The 12,908-nt window shown below is 47.0% G+C and overlaps 1 protein-coding gene across 1 annotated transcript in view; it reads right to left on the bottom strand.

The window, feature by feature from the left end:
- Positions 1-5,212, bottom strand: part of ZNF503 (zinc finger protein 503) — a 5,268-nt gene extending 56 nt beyond the window's left edge. The window contains exons 1-2 of the mRNA XM_075349093.1: positions 4,506-5,212; positions 1-1,837 (exon numbers count right to left, since the gene is read on the bottom strand). The exon at positions 1-1,837 is cut by the window's left edge and continues 56 nt beyond it. Coding sequence (XP_075205208.1) covers positions 464-1,837; positions 4,506-4,763 — 1,632 coding nt within the window. The 5' untranslated portion in view covers positions 4,764-5,212 and the 3' untranslated portion in view covers positions 1-463. The remainder of the gene's footprint in view (positions 1,838-4,505) is intronic.
- Positions 5,213-12,908: the final 7,696 nt, after the last annotated feature.

Raw genomic sequence — 12,908 nt, 5'->3', positions numbered from 1 at the left:
GGTGGAAATGACAAAACTAAATAAGGCAAATTAGGGATTGATATTTTTTTTTGTAATAAAATGTTTTGTTGTTTTTGTTCTCCCATTATACATACAAAAAATACCAATTTGTTCCTTTTTGTTTTACTGATCACACCTCAGCAATCAGCACATCTGGAGATGGTGACACTGCTGGCTGTTAGGAAGAAACATGCACTGAATGGAGAAAGATTGGGGACATGGAATAAGATACAAGAAAAGCAGTCATTAAGAAACATGTCGAGATGAGATGTCTGGCCTGTCCATGTCACGTCACCTTTCCAGAATGCACTTTATGGGGTCCTGCTTGGAGCTAACAGAAATAAATAAGTGTCCATGGATCCAGTCCTCGGATGAACACCAAAATCTAGGGGGTTTGGTTTCTTTCATTAGAAAATAAAAAAAATCCATAATTCTGTGTGTAGTGTCCAGGTGACCGAGCCAGTCACTGGTACCCCAGGGCAGAGGCTGTGGTGAGTCTTTGGCCATACAGTGCATATGGCGAGTAGTAGTGTCCTGTGGCTGCGGGCACTGGCACCGGGGCACCACCTGAGGGCAGAGGACTCTTGGAGTATGGATGGTAACGACTGCTGCTTAGTCCCAGGGGGTGATGGTGAGGGCTGCGCAGGGTGAGGGGGCTGGAGGAGGCCCCTGCGGGTGGCATATGCATGTGGCAAGCCATGGCTGCTGCTGCCAAGGATGAAGAACTAGGGTACCCAGGTAATAACTTGTCCGCTGCTCCGGGGAAGGCGGTGTGTGTCCGCAGGTGGCCAAGCAGCTCCTCCGAGGACGAGAAGCGCTTATCACAAGGACCCGTGGCCGATACCCAGTTACAAACATGGGGCAGGGGGTCATTTGGAAGCATAAAGCCATAGGGGTAGAGAGGGTGCCCCGGTAGAGACGGCGGGGAGACTCCGTGCAGAGCGTGGCTGGGGTACACAAGGGGGTATCCGGATTTCAGGTCGTGGCTGCAGGTGGCAGTGGCGCCCAGCTGGGAGGTGCAGTGGTAGCTGAGGCAGTACGGGTCTCTGCACAGGCTGGCAGTCATTACAGAGGGTGGCGATGCCCCTGTCAGGGGACTAGAGGCTGATTTACTGGAACAGCCCAGGCTGCTCAGCTGGGCACCCACTAAAGAGTTCCCCTTGGTGGGATCCAGAGAAACTCCGTGAGCCAGAAACTGCGGGGGGTACCCGGCATAAGCACCGCTTAGTGTTCCTGGGTAAGACATGCCAGCTGGAGGAAGAGGGAACACCGTGTGTCCGGGCTTGTAGGGGGACACGGGGGCCACCAGGCCGGATCCGAGCACGGAGGCCGAGGAGGAGGAGGCCGGGGTGGGAGAAGGAGCGGCGGACAGACTCTTACAGCCCGCGGCCCCCTCCGGGTGCGTCTGCGGCAGCTCTGCGCTGAGCCTCCCGTGCGCGCTGCCTTCAGATGGGCCGCCCTTGGCGCACTGCTCCGAATCCTTCTTGTCCGCGCTGTCTCCCGAGGTCTTGGGCTCAGACGAGGGCGGCGGGGTACGAGGGGAGCCGGGACTGCCAGTCCTGGGAGTGAACGGAGGGCAGGCGGCGCTGGGCACCCGGAAGCCGGACTTGTCCCCGGACGTGGGCTCCTTCTTATCGGGGGGCTTAGAATAGGGCTTGAAGCTGGACTTGTCCTCTGCGCCGATGTCGCTGAGCTTCAGGGGCCCAGACTTTGCCTCCTTCTCTGCGGTCGTGGAGGATCCGGTTACCGCGGACAACTTGGACGGTGTGGGGTCCGGCTTTCCGATCTGGGAGCAGGTCTGGGCGAGGAGGGCGAGGGGGCTCTTCTTGGCGTCCAGCTGGGGAGGGGTGAGGAGAGGAAGAGCAATTAGATGGATCACATTATATCCCAATTACATGGCAGTTCTCATACACCCATCCCGTCATCACTCACATTATACCAGCTGTGCCCGGTGCCAGCCTGCGCCTGAGAATACGGCCTGCACAGCAGCCACTGGTCTCACATACCCGCAAATAACACAATATAGGGCTCGTGGGAAGGGGTCAATTATTCTGCCTCCTCAAATCCAGGCATTCACCCAAGCTGTAGGACTCCCCCTGACCGGACTCCCCCTGCCTGCCGAGGCTTTCCCTGCTCCAACTCCCCCTGCCTGCCGAGCCTCTCCAGACTCTCCCTGCCGAGGCTCTCCCCGTCCAGACTCTCCCTGCCTGCCGAGGCTCTCCCCGTCCAGACTCTCCCTGCCTGCCGAGGCTCTCCCCGTCCAGACTCTCCCTGCCTGCCGAGGCTCTCCCCGTCCAGACTCTCCCTGCCGAGGCTCTCCCCGTCCAGACTCTCCCTGCCTGCCGAGCCTCTCCAGACTCTTCCTGCCGAGGCTCTCCCCGTCCAGACTCTCCCTGCCTGCCGAGCCTCTCCCCGTCCAGACTCTCCCTGCCTGCCGAGGCTCTCCCCGTCCAGACTCTCCCTGCCTGCCGAGGCTCTCCCCGTCCAGACTCTCCCTGCCTGCCGAGGCTCTCCCCGTCCAGACTCTCCCTGCCGAGGCTCTCCCCGTCCAGACTCTCCCTGCCTGCCGAGGCTCTCCCCGTCCAGACTCTCCCTGCCTGCCGAGGCTCTCCCCGTCCAGACTCTCCCTGCCTGCCGAGGCTCTCCCCGTCCAGACTCTCCCTGCCTGCCGAGGCTCTCCCCGTCCAGACTCTCCCTGCCTGCCGAGGCTCTCCCCGTCCAGACTCTCTCTGCCTGCCGAGGCTCTCCCCGTCCAGACTCTCCCTGCCTGCCGAGGCTCTCACCGTCCAGACTCTCCCTGCCTGCCGAGGCTCTGCCTGCCGAGGCTCTCCCCGTCCAGACTCTCCCTGCCGGCAACAAACGTAGAAGTTCTATAGAGTTTATGATCAGCCCTCTCCCAAAACTCCGAGCATCTGATGTAGAACTGTAGTTGTCAACTAGACGGGATATCTTCATATAATCACCGACAGCTGCTGGGCTAGAAAACTCCCCCAGAATCACTGCCGCTAATGGGCATTCAATAACCAGAATCTAATAATACCCGAGACCGAGGGGACAGCAAAGGCCAAAGTATAGAATGTGTATAGGGGAGAGTACACTATACGATACATGATACATAGTGAAAGAATTCTTAGTGATAATATATTACTACATTTTTCACCGTTCATAATATAATATACTTTTCCCCACGTGTACTATACTGTTCAATATATATATAGTGAAAAAATGTATTATATAGGGAAGAATATATTATGATACACAGTGAAAAATAAATTATATATAGTAACGCATGTATGAAAGAAAAAATATATTCTATATAATGAAAAATATATATAGTGAGGCTATATTATATATGGAAAAGTAAATAACATGTAGTCAAGAATATATTATATATTAGGGACAAGGTTATATATAGAAAAGTATTTTATATCTAGTCAAGAATATATTATATATAGTGAAAAGTATATTATATATAGAAAAGTATATAACATAGTCAAAGATATATTCCATATAATGAAAAGTAAATATCTTATAATATACATAGTGAAGAATAAATGTTTAGAGTGAATATTTCATATATGTAGTGAAGGAAATAATAGACTATTTACCAATGAATATATTATATTTTATATATTGTGAAGAGTAAACTATACAGTATATACCGATGAGTATAATAGATATTGTGAAGAATATTTATATATAGTAAAAAATATATTATATAAAACAACTGGACTTTGTAACAACAAAAAACAAACACAAAAATGTCCCTAAAAATAATATTTATTCCGGGCATTGTGAGCATACATGGTAGTCACAAACATGACAGGCACATAAATGACAGACGCATGCATGGCAAGCACATACATGAGAGGTACATACCCGCCAGGCACATACATGAGAGGCACATACCCGCCAGGCACATACATGAGAGGTACATACCCGCCAGGCACATACATGAGAGGCACATACCCGCCAGGCACATACATGAGAGGCACATACATGGCAAGCACATACATGAGAGGTACATACCCGCCAGGCACATACATGAGAGGCACATACCCGCCAGGCACATACATGAGAGGCACATACCCGCCAGGCACATACATGAGAGGTACATACCCGCCAGGCACATACATGAGAGGCACATACCCGCCAGGCACATACATGAGAGGCACATACCCGCCAGGCACATACATGAGAGGCACATACATGGCAAGCACATACATGGCAAGCACATACATGGCAAGCACATACCCGCCAGGCACATACATGAGAGGCACATACCCGCCAGGCACATACATGAGAGGCACATACATGGCAAGCACATACATGGCAAGCACATACCCGCCAGGCACATACATGGCGGGTACACACATGCCAGGCACACTGGTCCGCATACAGAGGTGGAGTGACTTCAGTGTACAGGGGACGCTCAGCGGGACACACGGCTGGCACACACCTGGCATGTACGGCCATTGCCTCCCCGAGGGCACAGGGCTTCTTACCTCTATGGGGCTGACTGGGGTGGATGGCAGTGGCTGCAGGTACTCGGGATGGAGGATGTGCCCACTGCGAGCTGTCAGCATCTTGAGCACTTTGATGGGCAGCCGGCCGGCCTGGCGCAGGGGGTCGCTGGGGGGCACAGGGTGCACGAATGGCCGAGTATTGGCTGACAGCGATCTGCTTCTTGTCCCTGAGCTGTCTGCGCTTTCCCGGGCTGAAGGGCTCACACGACTTGCAGAAGCCAGTGGCGAGCAGATCATGTCCCCCGCACAGGCATTGGGGTAGCGTGGAGGCAGGGGGGACCCCGGAGCTTCTGTCCTGAGTGAGACAATGATCGGCCCTGTAAACGATCCTAGTCCAGATCGCCAGACGTAGTCTCCCCCAGGTCGGTAGGAGATCGGACAGAGCAGGCTGTATCCGGCAGGTGATCAGCTATATCCGTGGGGAAGCAGGCAGTGCCCGGCGCCGTCCTGGGCACAATGCGGTCTGTACAATCCAGCTGAGTATCCTCCGCAGGAGCCGCGGTCCCAGCGCCCGCTCCTGGTGCAGAGCGCAGTGTGAGCAGCAGCCGCAGTTCTGCCAGACAAACTCACTTCAAAGCCTCTGAATTAGAGCTGAGATTAAAGCCTTTGCCGCCTTCCAATCAAATAGGACCCCGAGGTGATTGGAGGGTCAAGGGGATGTGACGTCCCCCTTCTCGCTGCCTCTAATGTTCTGCTCTTTCTTTCTGATCCCCCCTCCCTCCTCCCGGTGGTTTCGCCTCTTTGCTCAAAGCACTGGCTTCAGTTTACATATTATGGTTGACGTCCCCTGCCGCTTTTTTTTCTCCCATTTCTTTCCCTCGTTCCTGATCCTTGCACTGGAATAAGAGTTCACACAATCGTCTCTAATTGTGAAATGCAGCGATGCCTGAATCGCAGCCTCATTGGTGTCGTCTGCAGATCTAATCGCTGAGAAAGTACGCGAAGCGAGCCTATGTATGATACCTAGGGAACCCACACTATAAGCAAAGCGCAGACCACAATATAAATGATGTCGCTTGTAGATTGATCTGATCTGTGGTTTTACTGTTCTACATGGGAGGGTGGTGTAAACACAAATGTATTTAGGTAGGACGACATCGCAGGACGGTTGAATCTGGGTAGGCTCTTGTCATGTAAGATTTTAAAGCACACTACAAAGATCTGCCCCGGTGATAATGGGTTCAAGAACCTGCCCCGGTGATAATGGGTGCAATAACCTGCCCCGGTGATAATGGGTGCAATAACCTGCCCCGGTGATAATGGGTGCAAGAATCTGCCCCGGTGATAATGGGTGCAAGAATCTGCCCCGGTGATAATGGGTGCAATAACCTGCCCCAATGATAATGGGTGCAAGAACCTGCCCCGGTGATAATGGGTGTAAGAACGTGCCCGGGTGATAATGGGTGCAAGAACCTGCCCTGGTGATAATGGGTGCAATAACCTGCCCCGGTGATAATGGGTGCAAGAACCTGCCCCGGTGATAATGGGTGTAAGAACGTGCCCGGGTGATAATGGGTGCAAGAACCTGCCCTGGTGATAATGGGTGCAAGAACCTGCCCCGGTGATAATGGGTGCAAGAACCTGCCCTGAGGATAATGGGTGCAAGAACCTGCCCCGGTGATAATGGCTGCAAGAACCTGCCCCGGTGATAATGGGTGCAAGAACCTGCCCCGGTGATAATGGGTGTAAGAACGTGCCCGGGTGATAATGGGTGCAAGAACCTGCCCCGGTGATAATGGGTGCAAGAACCTGCCCTGAGGATAATGGGTGCAAGAACCTGCCCTGAGGATAATGGGTGCAAGAACCTGCCCTGAGGATAATGGGTGCAAGAACCTGCCCTGAGGATAATGGGTGCAAGAACCTGCCCTGAGGATAATGGGTGCAAGAACCTGCCCCGGTGATAATGGGTGCAAGAACCTGCTCCGGTGATAATGGGTGCAAGAACCTGCCCCGGTGATAATGGGTGCAAGAACCTGCCCCGGTGATAATGGGTGCAAGAACCTTCCCTGAGGATAATGGGTTCAAGAACCTGCCCTGAGGATAATGGGTGCAAGAACCTGCCCTGAGGATAATTATGGGTGCAAGAAACTGCCCTGAGGATAATGGGTGCAAGAACCTGCCCTGAGGATAATGGGTGCAAGAACCTGCCCTGAGGATAATGGGTGCAAGAACCTGCCCTGAGGATAATGGGTGCAAGAACCTGTCCTGAGGATAATTATGGGTGCAAGAAACTGCCCTGATGATAATGGGTGCAAGAACCTGCCCTGAGGATAATGGGTGCAAGAACCTGCCCTGAGGATAATGGGTGCAAGAACCTGCCCTGAGGATAATTATGGGTGCAAGAACCTGCCCTGAGGATAATGGGTGCAAGAACCTGTCCTGAGGATAATGGGTGCAAGAACCTGCCCTGAGGATAATGGGTGCAAGAAACTGCCCTGATGATAATGGGTGCAAGAAACTGCCCTGATGATAATGGGTGCAAGAACCTGCCCTGAGGATAATGGGTGCAAGAACCTGCCCTGAGGATAATGGGTGCAAGAACCTGCCCTGAGGATAATTATGGGTGCAAGAACCTGCCCTGAGGATAATGGGTGCAAGAACCTGTCCTGAGGATAATGGGTGCAAGAACCTGCCCTGAGGATAATGGGTGCAAGAACCTGCCCTGAGGATAATGGGTGCAAGAAACTGCCCTGAGGATAATGGGTGCAAGAACCTGTCCTGAGGATAATGGGTGCAAGAAACTGCCCTGATGATAATGGGTGCAAGAAACTGCCCTGATGATAATGGGTGCAAGAAACTGCCCTGGTGATAATGGGTGAAAGACCGTGAAAAGTGAGGTCTCAGAGGATGGGAAATACCAGCCCAAGCTGTGAAATAATCAAGGTTAAAAAAGCTTAAAAAAGGTGGAAAACAAGAAGAAATGGTAAAAATTATTTATTGTTAGTGTTTTTTTTGTGGTACTTGCAGAGAGCCCATACAATAGGCACAGAAGCTGGCACAAATGACCTCAGATTTCAGCACAGACCTGGCCCAGGATGGCGGGCACTGCCTGGGGGATTGGAGCAGTAGGTGTCAGCACCCTGCCCTCACCCACAGCCCATGCGCCTGCCCAGCACACTCACAGCAGGAAGGAAGGCCATCTGTCCAATCCCTATTTGACCCATCTGCCATTCTGCTAGTGCATGTCGCCTGCCCACATGGACACCAAGACTGGCTATACAGAATCTCCTGCCCTATTCCTCTCTTCTCCATTTTTCCTGTCCACAATGATCGTTCAATACCAGACACAATGCCATAACAGTGAACACACCATTGTGGTACAAGCGGCATCGGCCGACTCCTAGAGGATAATTGTACGATGAGGCATAGAGAGTGCATAATGCTCTGTCTACAATACTACCGGATACAGCTACAATGGTCACCCTACCGCATAGGGTTTTCCAACTTTAATCTTCCTAGAACCATTGAATCGAGGAAGGTTTGGCCACCGAAGCTTGTGATGCCACCATGAGACCAATGGGGAGGGCAGTCATGTGACTCCTCTCACTCCCTCACCTTCAGCTCCCCTCCCCTCCATCAATTGTCAGCGTGACTCCAGCGCCATCAGTCAGTTATTTGTCAGCCGCTGTCAATCCGCTCCTGATTTATGTCAGCTTTTGTTGCTGATTACAAGGCTGGTGTGACTTGAAGGGAAGGAGAGAGGCAGGAAGAAGGGGGAGAGGACGATTCGTTTGAAAAGAGTCATTCACTTTAAGGAAATAGATCGTTCACAGTCTAAACTCAATTTATATGCAGTCCTGGGGCTGCGGACACACTAGTCCTCCCGGGACCGGCACACGGGCTGCAGGAAGGGTCACCTGGCACTCAGAGGGTTAAGTCGGGTCACTGCAGGGTCACACAGACACCTTGGCACATCACGGTCCTGTGCGATGGGTGGAGGATAGAAAGTTACAGCAGGACAGCGTGCCAGGGACCGACACGGGCTAGAAGGGGTTAATACACGATGATGACTGGCAGCCCCGACGTGCTGCCAGGAGCTGGCACTTGGGGGGCAGCATAGGGGCAGCAGCTCCCCTGTACCCTGGCTGCTCCCACCGCTGCCCCCCAGGGGCTTTATGTAAGGGGAGGGGGGTTAGGACTGACACATCCCGAGAATCCCTGGAATGCCAATAAAACTGACACTGCACAAATGATTGCTCCAAATCACAGAAACGGCTCCTGCCATCCATCACAGCGCTCAGGTATTCCCTCACCATTACCACATCACCGCTCTGCTGTTTATGGATCCTGGCTGCGGAGAGATTGAGCCTCCACCTGCCCTGTGCACAGTTCACACTCATCCTCCATGTGTAGGTGAAGCCGCACCAGAAAGCGCTGGAACCATACAACCGGGCACAGGAGCCGGCGCTACAAAGTGTCCTGCACACGTATAGTATGTGCTGCAAATGGAAGGCTAAGGCTATATATACACTTATACATAGCTGATATATCGGATATATACAGTATACACTTGTACATAGCTGATGCATCCATATATATATATATATATATATATATACTTTACATAGCCGATATATTCGTATGCATATATATATATATATATATATATATATATATATATATATATATATATACATACACTTACACATAGCTGATATATATGTGTATATATATATATATATATATATATACTTACACATACACATTTTATACATTGATACATACATGATATACATATATATATATATACACAGTATATATTTATATATATAAATGCATATACAGTATATATATATATATATATATATATATATATATATATATATATATATATCTGATATATCCACATGTATGCCCTTACTTATACATAGCTGGCTGATAAATCTATATATACACTAATACTTAGCTGATATAGCCATATTATATACACTCATACGTAGCTGCTATATCTATAGCTATACACTTGTACATAGCAGATAAATCCATATATATACACATATACATGGTGGATATATCAAGATATTTACACTTATACAAAGCTAATATATACATACAGACTTATACATAGCTTATATATCCATATATACACTTATACATAGCTTATATATCATATATACACTTATAAATAAGTTATATATCCATATATCACTTATACCTATCTTATATATCCATATATACACTTATACATAGCTTATATATCCATATATACACTTATACATAGCTTATATATCCATATATACACTTATACATAGCTTATACATCCATATATACACTTATAATAGCTTATATATCATATATACACTTATAATAGCTTATATATCATATATACACTTATAAATAGCTTATATATCCATATATCACTTATACATAGCTTATATATCCATATATACACTTATACATAGCTTATATATCCATATATACACTTATACATAGCTTATATATCCATATATACACTTATACATAGCTTATATATCCATATATACACTTATACATAGCTTATATATCCATATATACACTTATACATAGCTTATATATCCATATATACACTTATACATAGCTTATATATCCATATATACACTTATACATAGCTTGTATATCCATATATACACTTATACATAGCTTATACATCCATATATACACTTATACATAGCTTATACATCCATATATACACTTATACATAGCTTATATATCCATATATACACTTATACATAGCTGATATATCCATATATGCACTTATACATAGCTGATATATCCATATATACACTTATACATAGCTTATATATCCATATATACACTTATACATAGCTTATATATCCATATATACACTTATACATAGCTTATACATCCATATATACACTTATACATAGCTTATACATCCATATATACACTTATACATAGCTTATACATCCATATATACACTTATACATAGCTTATACATCCATATATACACTTATACATAGCTTATATATCCATATATACACTTATACATAGCTTATACATCCATATATACACTTATACATAGCTTATACATCCATATATACACTTATACATAGCTTATATATCCATATATACACTTATACATAGCTTATACATCCATATATACACTTATACATAGCTTATATATCCATATATACACTTATACATAGCTTATATATCCATATATACACTTATACATAGCTGATATATCCATATATACACTTATACATAGCTGATGTATCCATATATACACTTATACATAGCTGATATATCCATATACTATACATAACTGATTTCTCTCTCTCTCTCTATACACACATATATAGTTGTGTTGTTATATAAACATACTGAATCTTATACAATATACATTTACGTTTGTACCAACATTATATATTGTATTAGTATTATTTCTAGCCATGAATATACAGTATATACATTATGCTTCATCTGTACAGTGTGCTTGCTTGTGTTACCCCTTCCTCTCTCTTGTAGTGACCCGGTGACCCAGGCTTTGGAGGTCATCTGTGAATGAAGCCTCTGTGACAGGGGAGGGTTGGGCAGGGGCTTTGGGGCAGTCTGTACTGCTTGAACACTGCCTTCCCCACACTCTTTCTCCCTGATCTACTTCCTGCTGGAACCTTCTTCCACACTCCCTAATGAGCCCCTCCAGCTGGCCGGCTACTGGCCTGTCCTGTGCCAGGCTAGCCCATGCCCTGGGTGCTTCCTGGCATGGAGGGTCAGCTGCTAGAAGCCCAGGGGATGTGAGTGCCGGCTGGCAGCTTGGCTGTGCCCTCTCATGTAGAGCCTGTTACTCCACTCTTCTCACATCTCTCTCTCTCTTTTGTTGTCAAGTCGAATTGATAAATGAAGTGCAGTAAAAATCTGCAAAAAAAAGAGCTGAACCCTTCATTTGTGTTCATTTGCATTAAAGTGCTTGGAACAGCTGTTTTCCATACAGGACCAGAGAGACTGCTATCTGCTTCCTCGGTGTGTTTGCCCTGCCTCCCGGGGTGAAATATTTAAGATTAATTACCTTGAGGTGGTGGGAGATGTAAGAATGGCTTTTTATATTTTACAGAGGAGGGGGAGAGAAAGAAAGAGCTGCTGTCTGAGATTGCGAGGGGAGGAAGGACATGTGCCCACCAGGATCCTGCGGGGACCGGGACGGAACCTCTCACAACTGCTCACTCTGGAACATGGGCACTCCGATATAGGGACATATATATATATATATATATATATATATATATATATATATATATATATATATATATATATATATATATGTATATATGTATATATATATATATATATATATATATATATATATATATATATATATATATATATAATATACACACACACAAACACACACATGTCTATATATGTATATATATCTATATAGCCAATAGCAGAGTGTGCAGTTATATGGACCTATATATAGATATGCCCTGGTCAGAATGGGGCCAGTAGATAACAGTGTGCACATGGGGACCTATATGTCGCCATGTATGTCCTGGACGATGGCTGGGCTCGGCCACGCTGCTCCCTCCATCTTATCGTTATTGCCGGCTTCTTTCATCCTGGCTGCCGGCTTTCTTCTGGAAACATTGTAATGTAACATTTCAGAGCGAGAGAAAAAGCTGCGAGTGAAGGCAAAATTAATTAGAGAGCTCAGTGGCCTCTTTACCGAGCAGCTATAGCCAGGCTTGTCAAGTCGATTTTATTTGCACACAATGGGAATGATTTATTTTCTCTTAGAAAGGAGTGGGCTGGCGCAAATGTGAGGATGAAGGAAAGGGAAAAAAGTTGGAGAATTCCTTGAACTATTCACAGTGGAGATGGCTAATCAGTACTGAGGCTCAGGGCACCGGGCAGCTGTTTGAATGCGGGCTACCCTTTCATGTGAAGCTGTATGGAAGCGCTCAATTAAAAGCCTATCAGTTTGTAAGTAAATCAACGCCTATCAAAGTTGTCACATCAAACAAAACGATTATTATTGCAGCCCGCCTACCCTATTAATCTCCTACTTGGATAATCCCCTTGACAGGTCAGGCTGGAGAGAGTGAAAGCCTGGTCAGGATTCCCCTAATCTGGGCAGGGGAGGCAATGAGCTGCCCTACTGCAAAGGGTGGGGAAGAAGACTCTCACACATATATTATTTTTGTGGGGTCGTTTTACACAGACTTGCAGAAAATTTACCAGAACGAATCAAATTTAGATGTCCTATTTTTAGTATTGATATAATGACATCTATAATGATGCTTGCTCGGTAGTCTGGATCGGCCTCTCCTGCAGACAGTGCATGGGCTTATTCCTGGGGTATCAAGTCTTCCCGAGATCGGCTTCTCTTCTGCAGGCTGTGTATGGGCTTATTGTATGGGCTTATTCCTAGGCTTATTGTTT

Source organism: Anomaloglossus baeobatrachus, chromosome 5 (genome assembly GCF_048569485.1).
Source record: "Anomaloglossus baeobatrachus isolate aAnoBae1 chromosome 5, aAnoBae1.hap1, whole genome shotgun sequence".
In the NCBI taxonomy this organism is placed as follows: domain Eukaryota; kingdom Metazoa; phylum Chordata; class Amphibia; order Anura; family Aromobatidae; genus Anomaloglossus; species Anomaloglossus baeobatrachus.
Note: the sequence above shows the minus strand (reverse complement) of the source record. Positions and strands in the feature narration are given on the sequence as shown.